Genomic DNA, 19,605 nt, shown 5'->3' with positions numbered 1-19,605 from the left:
ATAAGCATAAAAACGTATTTTAAACAATATACAAAGAAATGTCTGACAATGAAACCATTTTAATAAAGGGTACATGAAAACATGTTTAATGTGTAAGAAATGATAAAATGAGAAGGACAAATCTGAAGATAAACAGATCTTTAAATTCATGAGAAGATGACATTTTTCATTTGAAAAATCGACATTCGTTCATGTATATACGTACAGTATGTTTTTTTTAACGCCGTGCAACTAATACAAAGTGACGTATTATCTAATAAAAACAATTATATTCTATAGAACGTTTGTATTTGTTTCCGCCTTTCTACTGTAACAAATAGTTAAAATTAAGATATGGAGTCATGTATTCGGCCTCAGGAATCCCAAGCTCCCGGTGGTAATTCACGAAACATGTTTTGTTCTTCTTGCAAAGAGGGACGTCACATTTCCTGCATCGGTTCTGAGTGTAGATATACCACCCCGACTTTGTCCTGGATTTCAATTTGTGACAGTATACACACATTTTATTTTTCAATCCTGGGTTAGGCACCAATACATGTCTATTATCATCATCAACATCTCCTTGGCTGGATCCAAAAGCACCATATACATCCGGATACAGCTTTCCACCGGAAATGCGACCGGAAGCGTGATGTGGATCGGATCTGAAAACTGGACCGGAACTGAGTATCACTGATTGGTTGTCGCTTCTTGGGGACTGATAATATATGGACGGTACCCAATTGGATTTTTTACCTACAAGAAGGAAAACCAGGTAAGCTCCAGCTACATGTATGTACACCGTTGGCAATGTATGTACGTTTTATTTTATAAAGATACTATACTCTGTCCCGAGTTTTTGCTTCCACTACTTTTTGCTTGATATTTCAATAATAGTAAATACCTTTGTGTTCAAACTACGTTCATCCCTTTATATAAAAAATGTCCAGATTATCTGTTTTGAAACAAACGCCCCCTCTACTGCTTTAGGTTTCAATACACATCCCAAAATTGAAAGTCTACGGAGATTTTGCATTGTATCAGCCATTAATAAGCCCGGATGATAACGTTAAAAAATTGCGCGAGGTATCCCGAGTACTTCCGAATGGAGAAAAGATGTAAACATTTCCCGCTATAAATCTCCGAAAGAAAATTGTTTTCGTTCCTGTGAAATTTAATGAGTGAAAAGGGATAATTGGTCAATGAAGATATCTTGGATATATTCCTTTTCATCGATTTCAATTGTATTTCTTTCACAGGTATGTGTATTATTATTAAAAATCATCAAAAATTGATGGAAGCAATAACTTGGGACAGACTATAGACTATATTCGATTCGTACTGTGGTTTATCTTACTATGCTTAATACATTATGGTAAATGATTTCAATAAATAACTTCCCTTTTGTTAGATAAAGTCACGTTGTTTTATATCGGTGATATATTCTCGAGAGGGGACGCAAATTAACACACAACCAGTATTGAATTTCCTTTAATTCATATAAACAGGCACTTGTAATCTACAATTTTAAGGTCGGGTACTCCTTTTTTTATTCCAGTTTATAAATCAGGTACATACCGTAACTAGTATTTTATAAACGAAACAAATATGATAACATCAATTTAAAATTTTATGCAAAAATTTTCTTTTCATGTTCATACTACACGTGAATTGATAGTATAAAATGTTTCATAGGCGACTATATATGTTTTGAAATTTTTTGTTTAGTATCAATATTGTCCTCTCTCGATCCCTTCTTTTCCATAACAACTATCTCACTTCTCTCTAGCAGATATATGTCCATTACAACTCGTTCGTGATGATGTTCAACTGTTTACTTTATACTAACTGTAGACAATCTGATCAAAATCAGGCACGATGTTCTTGAGAATTCTTATGTGTCGTAACTTCTATAGCTATTCCTTTTCACTTGACATGAACCATTCCGTTCATTATTAGTGTACATGTTTGTCATACATCTGCAGACCCCAACTAATTCATTCAATGATTTAAAATTCATCTGACAAACTTACATTTTTTTAGCATTTCTCCCGACAAAAAAACACCTCTGTGCTTTGGTAACGTGATTATAAAATTACCAACACTATAATCTTGGTTTCAGGCATTCATTCAATGGCTACCATCTTCCTGCACTGGACCGCACTACACTTAATTAAAACAACAAACACATGGTTTTTTTCTGAACACACTTTTCTAATTTATTGCTAAAACAAATACAGATCCACAAAAATTTTAATTTCAACAAAATCCCTACAATAATTACCATGTTAAATAAAGCTTTGGCAACACACTGTAAAAAAAACGAACTAAAATTGCATCAAAATAGACACAGATCTTTTGATATTGAAAAATAAAATACTCATAAGCATTTGAACATGTAAAAGCTCAATACACAAAAGTGTAAACAAAAATCGGAAAATATCTCAAAATCTGTATAAGCCTTGATTCACAAAAAAATCTACCAAGGTATTATATACAAAATGAAAAAGTAATACTCTATGCGTACAAAAAAATACCAACGAAATCTACATGAGCACAATACTATAAAATAATACTTATCGACAACCTGGCGTAGTATTGTTGACCACAACAAACTGTAAAATATATATGGCAATGGTTTTGCAGCAAGCAGTAAAAACTGCTGATAATTATACTATAATCACTTGGATCAACCTTTTATAATTATATATCTTGGGAGATTAAAAATGGCAATTATAGATTTATAACAAAATATTTTTTTTATATATTTGGAAGAAGAAAAAAATATATAAAAATGTATATATGATCACTTTCTGACGATAATATCAATGACACTGAACGACGCAGCAGGACTCACGAGAGTTTAAGTACTAAATAGTTGTCATCAAAATGAACAAACAAAAACCCTGACAACATTCAATAATAATCATTTCTTTCTTTGTTTTTAAGTCCGTCGCCATGAAAAAACGCATGAAATGTAATATGGCCGACAGCAAAATGTGTGATTCTTACAACCTCTGGATCGAAGCATGAAATATGGCAAATGTAAACACATAGACATAGAATCTTTGTAAGCACTTCATAAATCCCGACACAATAGTATCGACTCTGTTTTCCTTTTACAAATACAGCAGTTTTGTGTTTAAAAATATATATATAAACATGGCACAATAGTATTTCAAAATTTGACACAATATCAACTAGACATAAAGGATCTAATTTCTACACAAAAAACACTATACAACAGCAAAAAATGCGTCCAATACGTAAAATACAACCCTTATTTAAGCAAAGGGGATATATTCTTGTTCAGGAATGCCCAAATCTCGGTGGTAGAACATGAAACAATTCTTATTTCTCTTACACAATGGTATCTCGCACTTGCGACACTGGTAGGTGGTGTAGCAGTACCAGCCAGATTTGGTTTTGTGTTTTACTTTCTGACAGTAGCTACAGGTTTTGTACTTTCCCTCAGGAATTGGGACCAACGCGTGCATGTGTTCCCCAAACCGATCCAACCCCTTTCCCAAATGCCCCATGGAAGATATGGAGTTTTTGCACTCCGTTTTTACCAGATTCAGGGCCAGTTGATCAGCAGTAGAGACATCCGACTCGTTTGGGGAAGAGTGAGAGAAATCTAATTCAGAAGCGGCAGTACCGGCAGCCATATTAAATAGTGGCCAGTCTGTCGTCTTCATTTGGGAGATAAGAGCCCGTCCATCGGGGCTGCTGACATTTATTGGTAAACTAGCAAGAGACAGCATGGACTGATGCATGGTCTGCATGGAAGACAGGTACTTTTCCATGGCAGCGTAATTCTCCATATTCAGCATCTTCTGTATGGACCTCCGTTTTTCCGCCTTTTCCTTGGAACGCTTAGACAACTTGGGATCAATCTTTGGTACAGCAACACCGTCGTCCGTCGATCCTTTTGTTCCGTCATTACCCTCAGCACTGGTCCCGTCCTCTTTATTGGAAGTCTTGTTCGCTGCAATCAAAATGAGGATCTAATTTACAATGGGTACAACAGTGACAAATATTGCTGTTTACAATTAATTAGTGTGGTAAGATAAGCTATCACCGTAAAACTACCCCAAGGAGTATTGAAAAAATGTGCAAAAGAATAATGAAGGAATAGTATATGATGTGATAATACAACTTTATTTTCAAAATATACAATAAAAGGTAAAATATCATTTCCGCCACCAAATATGAGAAAAACAGCATGCATTTAAATGTTAAAACACTAGGAACTCACAGGATATACCAAATTTACACATTACCGCAAGATAATCACATATTCCATATAATACTGTTAACAACTTTCCTATACATGCTGAATGCAATGGAGAAATGTCGATTACACCAAAATATCCGTTCTATTTCATATTCGAAAACAACATTCGCGGATCATACTCCGCAATGATTTCTGTTATTCCACGTTCGCGATGAAAGATTTCGAAGCATCTTCTTGTTCCTCTGCCTCCAGTGCAAAGTGGAATATTACAGTGTTCACATTTAAAATGGGTGTACACCCGCCAGCCTTTCTTGGTTTTCGTTTTATCTTTGTGACACTGAAAGCACACTTTGTACTTATAGTCTTCGTTTCTGACCAGTCTATGCTGAGCACTGTGTAGTTCTACGGCATTAGCGGCCAGTCGCTGGATGTTAAACAAATCGACACTGTTCGAGTATTCGATTGGAAAGTGTTCATTGCATGTCCTAGACCCACCCTGTGATGCCTTCTCTCGCACATATCCTGAAAGAAGGAATCAAAGTACTGTAAGCCACTTAGCCCTGTCTTTTGTGCGGAAGAACGATGCAGACCACACAATTTATATTGCCATTTCAGACTTTATTTTAGCTAACATAATTATGAACTACTATGAACAACAAAGTACTGTTTTCAGTTTAAACTTTGAAAATAAACAAATGTCACTGCACATTTTAAAATCTCGTTTTAATTATAGTTTTATAAATTCTTTAAAGTGACACCCCTCTGTGTGATGAATGTTTGAAAAAATTAAGTGATACGTGTAATAAACATGGGTTAAATAAACGAATGGAGAAGAGGATTTCGATGCGGATGTTCCCACACAAGGTTCGGATATTGGGTGGTTCGTAGCATTTCGTGGAATTGCTGAAAGCACATTCGATCACCAATACACAGACTTATATCGCAACATTCACACTTATACGAAGATCGACAAATCCTTTTCACTTTGTTGTCAAAACCAGGACTTGCGCTACTACTCTGAATGCGTCGTCCGAACTGTTTGCATACAAAACACGTTCTTTGCATGTGCGTCGACACAGCGCGGTGCGGTAGTCCGACATTTTTAATCACAAACGAGGCTGTTACGTTCCTTAGAATCACTACCAGTGGCAGGTCCTCAGTGTTGGTCATTTGGCCTGTCCACCTATCATCCGTTGTGTTCCCGCCTGCAATACAGTAAAAGTTGCTTATCGCGATGGCGACTCTGTTATAGATATGAATTTGATATAGATAATTCATGACGTTTACACAGTTTCATCAAATCGCTATAAGCAATCTTACTGCTTGATGATTATAATAATCCTTCTCAATCAATCGATCGCTCTGATTCGTGATTGTACATTATACAGTGCAACCAACTGGATTTTAAATATACAACAAATGAGAGCAGAAGTGAGTAAATATTCAAAATTTTAATTTATTGTCATAAATAAAGGTCATGACACAAAAATCGAAACAATAAAGTAACAGAAAATTAAGCACACTGGCTATAGAATAAATACAAATATGATAATCATGCACCTAGTTTGGGAAGGAAGGTTACATTGCACTTTTATACATGTATTGTCAGGGCATCATATCAGCTATGTCTATATTCATGTGTTTATGGTATCGTTCAAAACAGTTTCGGATTTGTGGTCTGCACAGACATGCATCACAGGCTTCACATCTGTAGTACGATTTGGTCGGCAAACCAGTCGCCGTTTTTACACCGTCCCATTTACACACAACGCATGCCTTATTAGTTGACCCCAAAACCTGAACCATCATGTGTCGTGGCTCATAACTTGCAGACAAAATGGACGTATCAGAAGTGGGTCGAACATGCGCAGCTTCCTGTTTTTTCCAGAAGCGTAATGGCCATGACTTTGCGGATCTCGAGTCCGATCCCGGAACATTAAATGTCTCCTCGTATCTCAATCGCTCTGGAAAAAATACATATGTCCTTGTTTTAGTAACATCCGTACAGGTGGGGATGACAGTATGCAAGTATTATAGACTGAATTAATGACCACAAAAGATATGATCTTTGACACTTTTACAAAAAACAGTCAAACACTGGAAAACATCGTACGTAATCAAGTTTAATGCCCAGTTAGAGATACAATTTACAAATCACACAAGACACAAAACTTTGGAAAAAATTGGTACAAATCACCATGAATCCAATGTTTCACTGTTTTATAACTTGAGAGCTCGTGACTGTCCACAGCGATGTGTCTTGAGGTCTTTCTTGTGTTTGTATCCTTTCCCACATTGTAAACATTCAAAAGGCCTGTAGTCCGAATGTACACGCTGGTGAATGGTAAGCATATTTGAAGTTGGAAACATCTTTTCACAAACGTTACAAGAAAAGCACTGGTCTCGAGTACCGTGTCTTTGTTTCATGTGGTTATCATAGCCGAGTTTGGATGAAAACCCTTTGAAGCAGATTTTACACGAGAAGAGAACAGTTCGTTTTGCTTTGAAAACGTCAAAGCGTCGTCCAGAGTAAAATCGCTCGTTTCTGGCGATAGGAAATTGAAAAGACGTCTTTTCAACTTGCGAGATTTCAGATGCACCACCATGCAGAGAATCATTTGAAACAATGGTTTTATCGCGTGGAGTTGTCCAGAGTTCCTGGGCATCCCCTACAAGGATAGGAAAACTGTTCAGAAATCTGCCATCAGCAATTACCGGTGTCAACGGACATAAATCCCTATCAGTAAGGGTGTGCTGCTTTAATTGGGATGCCATGCGAAAAAAGTTCATTTAGAGTCACATTGAAAGACAGATCTTGATGGGTCCTCAACACCTTCGGTGAAAATTTCTTACAACGGCACAAACTAATTTAATTTTTGTACATATGTGTATTTACACCCACAGTAAATCTAAAATCAACAATATGACATTATTTTAAAAAGATGATATTTTGCATTTTTGGGAATAAAAAGAAACTTTTTTTCTCGTTTTTTTTTTTTTTTTTGGGGGGGGGGGTGTAAATATATTGCAATCATCATGGTAGCGTTATAAATCTCTTTTGTATTGAAACTCAAGATCTACAAATCAGAAATTTGATGCTTTATCTACTGAGTTTAGAAGATGTTCACACAAATGTGTCCATTTAATATGATTTCACAGGACATTTGATTTTTAAATTTTCAAGAAAAGTTAAAGTCATGGGGGTGTAGAAGACCCTTTAGTTTTTCTGTTCCAATTGATAGATTTCACAGTTTTTAAACATTTCATCTTAAAATTAACTTATATTTTATCATATATCATATTTTTCTAATCTATGTTTTAAGTACAACGTACAACAATACACATCTTAACAGTCAATTAAAGACAGCATTATTGGTCTATTTACTTCTAGCAAAAAATCTTTTTTTAAGAATATGCAAGACAGAACTAGCAATGAGATTGCAAAAACTTAAGTTTTAGTCTAGGGGTAAGAACAGCCTTAGCCACCTTAAAAAGACCTCCAGTTTACCAGTAATATGATCTATCATTCTTAATGATGGAGCTTTTGAAATGTACAAATTTACCATAATTTGAAAACGGAGATGTTTTCCAAAGAACCTATATAATTATTCATAGTACTGTACGGTACCTACGATGACTAGTATCTTTAGTCTTTATATACCAAGTTGCAACCCATTCATTAAAAAACTCATCATTTTTTTTAAATACCTGTTATATTGCTAACTTTTCAGGAAGTATTAAAACATTAAAATAATGTTCTTTATATAGAGGATAAATTGATAAAGTCCATGCCTGAATAAAATCATTGGAATTATATATACACAGTAGCTAATGCTATAAAATGCATGTCAAGCAATGCAATATTACAATCTTTATTTTAACTAATATAATTAACTACATATGAAGCAACAGAAAACATTTCAGCTCAATATTTTTTTACCCTGACAATGTAATGAGTAACATGCTTACAAATCACCCCTTCAGTTGGTAAGCCATAACCTGTGTTGGTGTAGATATTAAATTTACTCAAAAGATTCTGCTTATTACAAGTACATCTAATCCCAACCTTTGATGATCAAACTTGTTATGTTTACTGATTTATGGAGGTTAAGTTTCAACAAAGAACCCATCGCATCCACAATTTCTTTTAAAACCATTTTTTTTATCCATATATTGGGTAAAAAATACCATATGTTTCATTCTAAAAAGTTAAATCTAACTTAAATATGTTTTGAAGGTTTATTCAAAGTTCTTCTTTTCTAGGAGGTTTAAATAGCCTGAAAATTGTCATGATAATCATCAAGCCCCTTTAAAGCCTTGAAAAATTTATACATATTACTCAGATGTATGTAGGACCTAAAAATTCATTACATTTATCCTTATTAAAACTTTTGAATTAAGGTAATTTTTCCCCAAAAAATTATCAGCAGACACAAAATTTAGTATTGGGTTAATGCATGCATGTCTTATTTAAATAGCCAATATAATATTTTCCCTCATTAATACTGTGTTTGATATAGTAGTTTACTTCAAATAGAGTCAGCATATCAAACACTTCTTGGTACAAAATGTTTCAATCAAAAACGAAACAATATTTGCCACGAACGAAAAAAAACTTCCTAAGATTTAGGATTATCAAATGTGGTACCTAAGCAAAGAATTAAAACTTTTGTAACCATTAGTACATTAGCAAGCAAGCTTAAATGAACAAGCTTTTCCTTCAAGATCCAGAAATAAGAAAATTTGAAAGATGTATTTGTCGTTATTACCTTCTCTTTCTCAATATCCTGCTCTGGGCTCTTCTACACTCTGAGCAAATATCACGACAACGGAAAAAAAAAAATATTTTCGGTTCATTATTTTTTTTTTCCTAATTGTGTAAAATACATCACATTTTCTGCCCATTCTCATTAATCAGAAACCTATGACTAGTCTTGCATAACCTTAATGACCATGGGCCAACTCGGAGATATTTCCATACCAATTTATACATGTATTTTCTTCTGTCCACCATCGGGGATGCAAAGACTCTTTTTGGAGGTATAAAAACAAGTTATTTTATGAAACCACACAACTGTTGGCAAATGCATGCATAAGTATTATCATAATTAGTGGATAATTGGAATAGGATGAGTTGGCCCACAGAATGCAAGTCTTTGTCAAATGGCTGTTGGTTTTCAGTGATGGCAGTTGAATATTCAAACATGTGCATATCAAATAAATCATTAACATGTATCTTTAATTAAGTCAAGTTTTGAAAATTTTCTCAAAATATTTAAGTCCTGTATTCTCTGAAATCTACCACGTTACAGCCAATGTTAATTTAATGCAGACTCAAACCTATATTACCCGGTACATGTACATGTAGTAAATTGCATGTACAATATCATTCAGCTAAATAAGGCAGCAAAATCAATGATACAAAAAAGGGATGTTAAACATTACCCAAAATATGGATCTGGAACAGTACTTGATCAGTAGTGTCAGTACAAACAAAGGTTCTTGCCTGCTTTCAACTTACAAAAATTTACTAACACATACACATTGTATATATTCAATATTGGCTGTGGCAGTGTAAAAATCACCTTTTCCTTACCATCTAAATTCTAAATATTCGACAAACTTGATTGTATGATTTTTTTCACTTGAGTACTGAGGCATATACTGGCTGTTTATATATCATCCCTTTATTAGCTCTTTATGTAGAAAGCAGACCTCTTGGTAAAATAACTCTATTACCAAATCATACATAAATGTATAGTCTTCTAACTTAGACTCAGTAAATCACAAATTCATTCTCATCTATTTTTGCACACTATCATTTAAGTTTGAATACCAAGTAAACAGGAGTAGAAATGCCAACCCTTGTATTGTACCACGCAGTATTTGGTACAAGGCGACTTAATATAATAAAGTATCATCTAAAGTGTAGCAAACTAAAATACAAAACACATACCAATAAACCAATGCAGACATCAAGGATTCTTTGTTAAGCAACTAATATTAATTCCCCATACAAAATATATATATTATTGGTGAGAAATTCTATAGAAAATGATTAAATTAATTTTTTTTTCTGCCAATCATTATCAAAAGATATGGTCACTTCCCTCAAATCAATTTTTGAAATGCATGACAAATTTCGATGTAAGTCCTATTTGGAAAGCTATCAGTGAATTGCTATTGACATTTTCTCTCCTTGATACCTGCAGCAGAGGAAATTTGCTGTTTAGAGCTGTATGGGTCTTTCACATGAAAAAACTTTTCCTTCTAATTAAATGATGATCAATAAATCATCAATTATGTGATCAATCCATAAGCATTGGCATAAAATGAGGCCAGGAAATACCTTAGGTAAAAAGTTATGAATGCATATTTCTCTTTACCCCACTCTGCAGGGTAAAAATATGTTTATCATTCAAAAATAACTTTCCTAGTAAATATATGGAATATTAAAACCACTTGATATATGTTCCTGTTGAATTAACAGTATTACAAAATTTTCCGCACTTTTTGCCCTCCTTGTCAGAGGACAAATTTAAGACCGGGCGAATTCTAATGTCTCAATATCGGCTCAAAATTGTTTCTCTTTAAACATAACTATGTCTGGGCAAATTTAAGACGGTGCAAAACCATTTTCAAGTAAAGAATGATCAAAATAACTGAGGCAAAAATAACCCTGCATACAGAAGTATAGCCCTTACTTTGGAAACTACATTTAAATTTGGTCGATAAGAAAGTGGGGTAAGTCTAGGATATATCAATTTAACAAAAGTTATTTTCCTTTCGCATGCAGCCATGAGAATTTCTGAATCTTATTCAAATATTTCAAGCTATTCCCATAATCTTCAAATTTAGAGAAAATCCAGCAATATAAATAGCATTTGCTAAAAAAAGAATATGCTACCTACAAAATATATGTATTCATTGTTTCAATGTATATCATATACACTTAAAGATTAATAAATTAACTGATAGAAACAAATCAAAGGAATATGTTCCTGATGTTCAAAATTACAAAAAAGAAAGGAAAATGTAGGAGGACTGCTGTTGAGATTTTAGCATACATCTTGAACAGCAAATTTCCTCAAAAGAAGCAGAAAGAACAAGTACCCACCTTTGTACTGGGCCTGACTGCCCGGGGGGTAGACCCAGGAGTTGGACTGGTCACCACTAACATTGCTGTCCTCGTTCGACATTTCATCCCTCATCCAATCAGCCTGTGGGTCGCCTTCCTCTTGGTCAGTATGGTCTGCTCTCTGGACCCGAATGGATTCCCCTCCACCACCAGACATGTTAATGTACATTTCCATGGCACCTGGATCCTCATCTTCGTCCGATTCAATTTTCACAATGGACAGATTGGTCGATGGTTTGTCGGGGGTTGGGGGCTTTGTAGGCTTCTGCTGGATCTGCTGGCCCTCTTCAGACATTTCTCTTGCACTAAAATAATAGATTTTGAGTTTAAATTTATGAAAAGTTTGGTCAAGTTAACTCATACAGTAACTAAGGAAATTTTTATTTAGAATGCCTTCTACCTTGTTAATGCTATTGAATTTCATATGTTATTTAAAAAGTAGATCTTTCAAAAGAATGTTGCACTCAGCTACTTTACAAGAAAGCAACAGCATTATTGACATCAAAGAATAAAAGAAAACACATTAAAGTATGATTGCTAAACATTATGTTCCATTAATTTTTATAACATAATTTCATCTTACATCCTATTTTTAGAGACCATAATATGAACTGCCAAAGCCTTTGATGTATTTAAAAATGATGTAGCCTTATCTTTTGAAATATGATACTCTAAAAAAACATGAACATGATGGATGGACCAAAAAATGTGAGATGAACTAAAGGGGGCTAAAAATACACACCTAGGCTCAGATACTGTCTCTACAGTGTTTGTATTGCTCGCTATTTCAGAACTTTGTTGTTGTGGTGGCTTGGAACTCTGGCTCTCACTTCCTGCTGCGAATGGTTTCTGTGCTGAAGACTCTGGTCTGACTTGTGGAGAACTGCGATTGTTGAATTGTGAGGATGATGGAGACATGGCTGGTGGACTGTTTACCTGTAGCTTCTCATTCATGACAGGTGTGGAAGGGTGGGTGGATGGCTTGGCGGCTGGATGCGAGTTTGTAGACTTTCCATTTTCAGAGACAGAGTTGGTTTGATTGGCAGGTGCTGTGCGTGTTTGTGAAGGCAGACTGGTACGAGATCTTGCTTCAGACCTGGCCTGTTCTGTGGCCACATCAACCACTTGAAGGTCAGTACTAGAATTGACTTGGCTAGCAACAGCAATAGAGACGCCTTTCTGGGAGGAGCGCTGGTCTTTTCCTGCTCGACCCCCACTGGAGTCGGGTGGATCAGTCTCAATCAACTCCAGACTGTCCTCCAACATGTCAATCACTCCTGCCTGCTGGGAACTCTGCCCAACCCTGGTATGGAAAGGCATTCCAAGCTTTGGGACTCGATCCCATGGATCTGGAGCCATGTGCCCATAACTACTGGCCATTGAGGTTGTATCATCAGCGTGCATGTCTTGCGTTCTTTGTCTCTTGCTTCCTGGGCTGGGTGGTCGTGGATAATCAGCATTTCTCTTCACAGTCCTTTCCTGCACAGTTTTCTGCATCTCTGAAGACCTGACATGCTTAAACTCAATCATGTCATGAAATGTGTACTTATATTGGTCATTTGCAGACATCTGGCCTGTCTTTGTGCCCAGACATTTGTTAAAGTCTGCACAACACTTGATAACACTATCCACCTGCAACAGGCGAGCTATTTTCTCCACATCACGACTGTTCTGTTCTGTCAGCATCATAAAACCTTCATACAAGTATTGAAGAAATGTCTGAATGGACTCTTGTTTAATATCTGCTGCCAGACGGACTTCTAAATGAGATCCTACAGCTGCATTTTCCATGGACTGCAACATTGGACAGGCTGCTACCAATACCACTCGATGAGCCTGAAACATCAATAAAAGCATTTGATTAATTTTTGTAAAATTCATACAAATACTGATAACATTTTAAAACAAGAGGCCCAGGGGCCACATCGCTCACCTGAGCAACAATTGCCTTAATTCTGATCAAATTAGCATTACAGTTCAAAATATCTTGACAACTAAGTACAGTAGATCTTGCTAAAAAAAAAATGAAAATCTGCAAATTTTTATCCACCTCTTTTTTTGGGGGTAAATACCAAGCCCCTTTTGTTGTTGTACCTGTAAGAAGATTTTTCTCTATCCTATATACCCCTACCCCCCATTTTGTGGCCCCACTTTTCTCTAGGGAATCATGGTTTCATCAAACTTAAATCTGCATAACCTGTGCTTTCACACTAAGTACTGAGTTTTGGACTGAAAACTTTTCCAGAATATTTTTTAAGATTTTCTCTATATATTCCTATGTAAAAATTCAAACCGCCATCATGGCCCCGCCCTACCACTAGGGACTGTGATTTTGCAAACTTGAATTTACACTACCCAAGGATGCCTCTACACAAGTTTAAGCTTTTCTGGCCAAATAGTCCTGAAAAGAAGATTTTTAAAGATTTTCTCTATATATTCCTATGTAAAAATTCATCCCCCATTGTGGCCTCACCCTACCCCTGGACTATTATTTAAACAAACTTGAATCTATATGATCTGGGGATGCTTCTACTCATATTTGGGCTTTCCTGGCCTAATAGATTTGAGAAGAAGATTTTTAAAGATTTTCTCTATATATAAAAATTTATCCCCCATTGTGACCCCGCCCTACCCCCAGGGACCATGATTTGAACAAACTTGAATCTACATTATCTGAGGAGGGTTACAAACCAATTTGAGCTTTCTTGGCCAAATAGTTATTAAAAGAATTTTTTTAAAAGATTTTCTCTATATATTCCTGTATAAAATTTATCCCCCAATTGTGGCCCCACCCTACCCCGAGGGACCATGATTTTACCAAACTTGAATCTACACTACCTGAGGATGCTTCCACTCAAATTTGAGCTTTCCTGGCCTAATAGTTTTTGAGAAGAAGATTTTTAAAGATTTTCTCTATATATTCCTATGTTAAACTTGATCCCCTAATTGTGGCCCCACCCTACCACCGGGGACCATGATTTGAACAAACTTGAATCTACACTATCTGAGGATGCTTCCACTCAAATTTGAGTTTTCCTGGCCTAATAGTTTTTAAGAAGAAGATTTTTAAAGATTTTCTCTATATATTCCTATGTAAAACTTGATCCCCCCCTTGTGGCCCCACCCTACCCCCAGGGACTATGATTTGAACAAACTACACTACCTGAGGATGCTTCCATTTTAATTTGAGCTTTCCTGGCCTAATAGTTTTTGAGAAGAAGATTTTTAAAGATTTTCTCTATATATTCCTATGTAAAACTTGATCCCCCCATCGTGGCCCCGCCCTACCCCCAGGGACTATGATTTGAACAAACTTGAATCTACACTACCTGAGGATGCTTCCATTTTGATTTTAGCTTTTCTGGCCTAATAGTTTTTGAGAAGAAGATTTTTAAAGATTTTCTCTATATATTCCTATGTAAAACTTGATCCCCCAATTGTGGCCCCACCCTACCTCCAGGGACCATGATTTGAACAAACTTGAATCTACACTACCTGAGGATGCCTCCACACAAGTTTAAGCTTTTCAGGCCGATTAGTTTTTGAGAAGAAGATTTTTGAAAAATACCAACAAATTTTCAATAATTCTCAATTATCTCCCCTTTAAAGAGGGCGTGGCCTTTCATTTGAACAAACTTGAATCCCCTTCACCTAGTGGTACTTTGTGCCAAATTTGGTTGAAATCTGCCCAGTGGTTCTTGAGAAGAAGATGAAAATGTGAAAAGTTTACAACAACGACGACGACAACAACGACGACGACGACAACGACAGACAACGGACAAATTGTGATCAGAAAAGCTCACTTGAGCCTTTGGCTCAGGTGAGCTAATAAAATTAGGCATTTTTTGGAGGGGCAAAATGGGAAAGAAAGATTGTGTCTCTATTTAATTTCACATGAAAGCAAATTCACAAGAAAAAGTGCACTTAAAAGAATTTAAATTGAAAAACTTGAATGTTAAATTATAAAGTAATTTTTGTGTTTGACCACAGTTAAAAAACTTTAAAAGTCCATGGGCTTTAGCAATCACCATAGTTTTAAGCAGCCCTGTGAAAGATCCGAGAATGACCTTTAACAATTATTTAACTGTGTTTAATAACACAAAATATTCAATAAATATATAAAGGGAAAAAAAGTATTTAGCCAAAAAATAAAATGGGTGATTAGCACACAGTCAAATAGAAAGGAGCCAATATCTGAAGGGTTTTCAATACACAAGGATAAACAAAATAAGAACAGCAACAAATAACAGGTCAGGTAAACTAAAAATATTTGATGCCAAAAGTTAATAAAAACATCTGGATCAGGTATTTTGGTCAGTTTGTAAGTAGAGTGCAAACAAAAGAATTGTTTTTAAAAAGAATAAAGAGCAGTAAAAGTTACTACAAAGGGTCCTTTCATCTTAACTTAATATGAATGCTTCCATGCTCATTTCACATGAATTTCGTCCAAGGCACAATTGGCAGTGAGTGTCAAAAAAAGGAAAAAAAAAATCGTTTTTTTTTCTTTCAAAAAAAAAATCTAGAGTTAAGAAATTTAACTGAAGTTCAAAATATATGTTTAAATCATGATAGTTTTTTTTTTTTTTTGGGGGGGGGGGGGGTTTGGGGGGGGGAGGAATCAATAAGATTTAAAGGGGGAAAATGTGCAAAAAATCTTAATATGTGAATAGTAATTGTGCTCTGAATAAAATGATTTCCATTTCATACAGACGTCTAAATAAAAAAGTGACAACAATGTCATAAATAAGAAATTTTTACTACAGTCTATATTCAGTACGGTCTAAAAATCTGAAGTAACACAGCACAGAATACCTATATAAATTAGTAAACATGTTTAAAGAAAAATAAATAATTAATTCCATGCTATATTTGCACCGACTTCTAATTCCTATGCCGAACATTACATTCATTGTTCGTGTATGCACTGCTCTGTCTAATTAATCCTAAATTTACATGTCCACTCATCGTTACGTACATATGTAATGACAATGTAAATGTTGATAACGTGCAGAACTTCAGGAAATTAATTAAACTGCAGAAAGCCCCTGCTTGTCACTGTCTGTTTAAGTTTTCAGGTTTCTGCATGAAATATTGATTTATTCTGGTCCTCATGTACATGTATGCAGTGCATGCTTAATTGCCTTGATTACATTGTCATGTACAGTGGCTCAGAATAACTTGACAATTTGCCTTGGAGGGGAAAAAGCCAATGATTTTGTTAACAACATGTAGACATGTACTTTTAGACAATGACATCAAATAAATCATCAAGCCCAGGTACACTACATGAATTGAAATCTTACAGATGAATAATTAACATGATATGAACTACATGTAAATTCAGTCATTTATGTTCCGACATAAAACTTATTTCTTTACACCGAGTGACACCGACAGCTTTTTGAAGGAGTGACGAAACATACGCAAAGTATTGGGCAATAATAAGTTAATTTATCTCTAAAATAAATTTACATGTCAAGTTTGAGGTAAATATTACACAACTAGTTTCTGTTTTTCAAAAATTATTATTCAACCGTGAGCAATGTCGCAACGAGTAATTAACCAGTTAGCATTACGTTTAATGTGCAAGCCTCCTCAATTAATCAATAGACACAAAAGATTTAAAGTGCACATAACATGACAACATACTTTAAAACAAACCAATAAAATCATTATTTCTTTCTGACTCTGTGCGACACAGAAGGCTGATAGTAAACATTTTTTTTTCTCTTAAAATCACTTGTCTTGTTTTGGGAAGATGTTATAGACTATTATTCCTAAATTATCTTTTAGTGTTTACATTTTACAAGGTGTGTTATACTTTTAATTAGTTTAGTAAAGAAAAATTGCCTTTATTTTTGTGGATTGTTTTGAATTTTATAAACAAATAAAAACAATTCCATACAACACACAATCATTTCCCCTACCCCCTACCAAACTTTCTAAACAAATAAATTTGAATGACCAAGATCTCTTGTGACTCAAATTCAGCATACAATTGGTATCTTTTTTTGCTGCTTATGTGATGGACAGCTATAAAGAGACTGTTAGACACACACAAACTATTGTCTTGTAGTAGGATAGAAGGAATGAGCATATAAATACATTAAAAACATATGGCTGGACCAGGAATCAAATCTGCCTTTTAATCTGGTATCCAAAACCAGGACCTCTACCAAGGAGCTACCCAGACAGATATCCACGATCCATGTAGCCCCAACTACTACATTCCTCCCTCTTCCGGTCTGATGTAAAAAATTATGCACTGGACCAAAGACACTGCACATTAGGTCTGACAGTCTGATGTCTTTTGCATAGACTAAACACTAAAATACCCCCATCCCCCAAACTTTTTTATCTTTTAAATCAAGAGTAAAATAAATGGGATCTTGAATGCTAAAATAAGTTGGTGTATTACCTTTGTGATTACAGATCCAGATCGGATTATGGCATCACATAGCACCTGGCTCTTCCACATCGTAGCTAACTGACATAGCAGTGAACTGGAGTGGATCTGGTTGGTATAGAACTTTTGGTAACAATTCATGGTGACTGCAATGGAATATATATATGATGTTTGGTGACAATATTTGTTTAACATTTCTAAAGTCTGTCCCAAGTTATTGCTTCCATCACTTTTTGATGATTTTTTAAAAAAATACACATCCCTGTGAAAGAAATACAGTTGAAATCGATAAAAGGGAATATATCAAAGATATCTTCATTGAACAATTGTCATTTTTCACTCATAAAAGTTCACAGGACGAAAACAAATTTCTTACAGAGATTTATAATGGGAAAATCTTTACATTTTTTCTCCATTCTGGAGTACTCGGGATACCTCGCACAATTTTTCAACGTTATCATCCGGGCTTAATAATGGTGGATGCAATGCAAAATGGCCATAGACTTTCTATTTTGGGATGTGTATTGAAACCTTAAGCGGTAGAAGAGGCATTTCAAAACAGATAATCTGAACATTTTTCATTTTAGTGGATGAATGTAATTTGAACACAAAGGTATTTATGATTATTGAAATATCACGCAAATGGTGGAAGCAAAAACTCGGGACAGAGTATATATTGTACAAAAGTCATCAAACTGATTAAAGCATTCACCATTATAGAGTGTAGATTAATGTTTGGAGGGAAAATAGCTAGCAGTCATATATTTTGCAAAAAGGATCTGTCTGATACCAATGCATGTGATTTCAAACATGTCCCATCAACCACTAAACCCTGCACTAATCCATCCCCCCACACCCCTTGTAATTTAACTCTTTGTTTGGTTGTGAAAAACTTGAATTCGATGACAAAACAAAAAATAACAAGACTGTTTAGTTGATACCAGATGTCACTTTTTAAACGTTGACAGAATCAATTTTCAATTCAAAAATAATTTGTATATCCCCCCCCCCTCCCCACCACCCAATGATCCGCACCTTAAAATATCATAATGAGCTCTATCAAACAATACTTTAGAATGAACAAGATTTGTGTTAGGTGAATGAAAGATATTCAATCTTTTCTAAAGAAATAAAAAGGTAATTCTGATTAACATGGCCTCTTCGATCTCCAAAAATAACAATCTGTAAACAAACAATAGATCGTACTACGAACATGCCGACCTTCTCTTTATCAACTAAAAATTGGTCACCAAACGACAGTACAGAAAATTCACACACCAGGATAACATTTTCCTCTTGCAATATTATTCACTCACCTTATGATTAGAGATGAAAATGTCGAGATGCTTATGAAATGAAAATTCTCTAACAAGCAGTGTGACAGGAAGTGCAGATTTCCACCATTGTTCATCAACTTAACCGAATGCGCATCCTAAGTGCGCATGTTCTTTGTCGTTGGTACATGGGGAACCTTGAGGGGTACATGTAACAAGTCACGTACATGTAGCCCATAGATTCTATATGTACGATCGCCCAGGGCAAGATAAACAGGTTTTGCTCTACTGATATATTAATCAATTTACTGCTGAAAATATTTCTACAGTTCTTTGAGTATAGAAAATTATATACTATATATTTGCAAAACTGAATAAATTAAAACTGATCACGAACAGATTTCTTATGATTACAAATTCCAAATATTGTTCAAATTCAGTTTGATATTTGTCATGTATACAATACAAATAAAGTAAACTTATTCTCTATAAATAAAATACAATAGATAAATTGATGATATTTATATTTGACTCTCGTGAATGAATATAACACATAACAATTTTCACGTCG

The 19,605-nt window shown here is 35.0% G+C and overlaps 1 protein-coding gene across 8 annotated transcripts; it reads right to left on the bottom strand.

The window, feature by feature from the left end:
• Positions 1-208: 208 nt before the first annotated feature.
• Positions 209-19,228, bottom strand: LOC105325284 (myoneurin). 8 transcript variants are annotated; one of them, XM_066084826.1, is made up of 6 exons: positions 19,077-19,227; positions 17,773-17,906; positions 12,097-13,190; positions 11,334-11,659; positions 5,777-6,180; positions 5,283-5,421 (listed from the first exon to the last, which is right to left on the bottom strand). In XM_066084826.1, the coding sequence occupies exons 2-5, from the start codon at positions 17,899-17,901 to the stop codon at positions 5,822-5,824; spliced, it is 1,908 nt and encodes a 635-aa protein (XP_065940898.1). In that variant the 5' UTR covers positions 17,902-17,906; positions 19,077-19,227; the 3' UTR covers positions 5,283-5,421; positions 5,777-5,821. The 8 variants fall into 8 exon arrangements, with proteins under 8 accessions (XP_011423082.2, XP_011423080.2, XP_011423085.2 ...); XM_020065934.3 differs by lacking the exon at positions 5,283-5,421 and adding an exon at positions 6,414-6,885 and having other exon boundaries at positions 6,041-6,180; positions 19,077-19,228; XM_066084827.1 differs by lacking the exons at positions 5,283-5,421; positions 5,777-6,180 and adding exons at positions 6,191-6,885; positions 8,986-9,025.
• Between the last annotated feature and the right edge of the window lie 377 nt (positions 19,229-19,605).

Source organism: Magallana gigas, chromosome 5, assembly GCF_963853765.1.
Source record: "Magallana gigas chromosome 5, xbMagGiga1.1, whole genome shotgun sequence".
NCBI lineage: Eukaryota > Metazoa > Mollusca > Bivalvia > Ostreida > Ostreidae > Magallana > Magallana gigas.
Note: the sequence above shows the minus strand (reverse complement) of the source record. Positions and strands in the feature narration are given on the sequence as shown.

Excerpts from the sequence above, each read along its gene's own strand:
- LOC105325284 (XM_011424778.4), bottom strand. The coding sequence starts at position 17,901 with ATGAATTGTTACCAAAAGTTCTATACCAACCAGATCCACTCCAGTTCA. Across the intron at positions 13,191-17,772 it reads CTGGATCTGTAATCACAAAG|GCTCATCGAGTGGTATTGGT; the intron begins GTAATACACCAA and ends TTGATGTTTCAG. Across the intron at positions 3,968-11,333 it reads CAGTCAGGCCCAGTACAAAG|CGAACAAGACTTCCAATAAA; the intron begins GTGGGTACTTGT and ends TTTTGATTGCAG.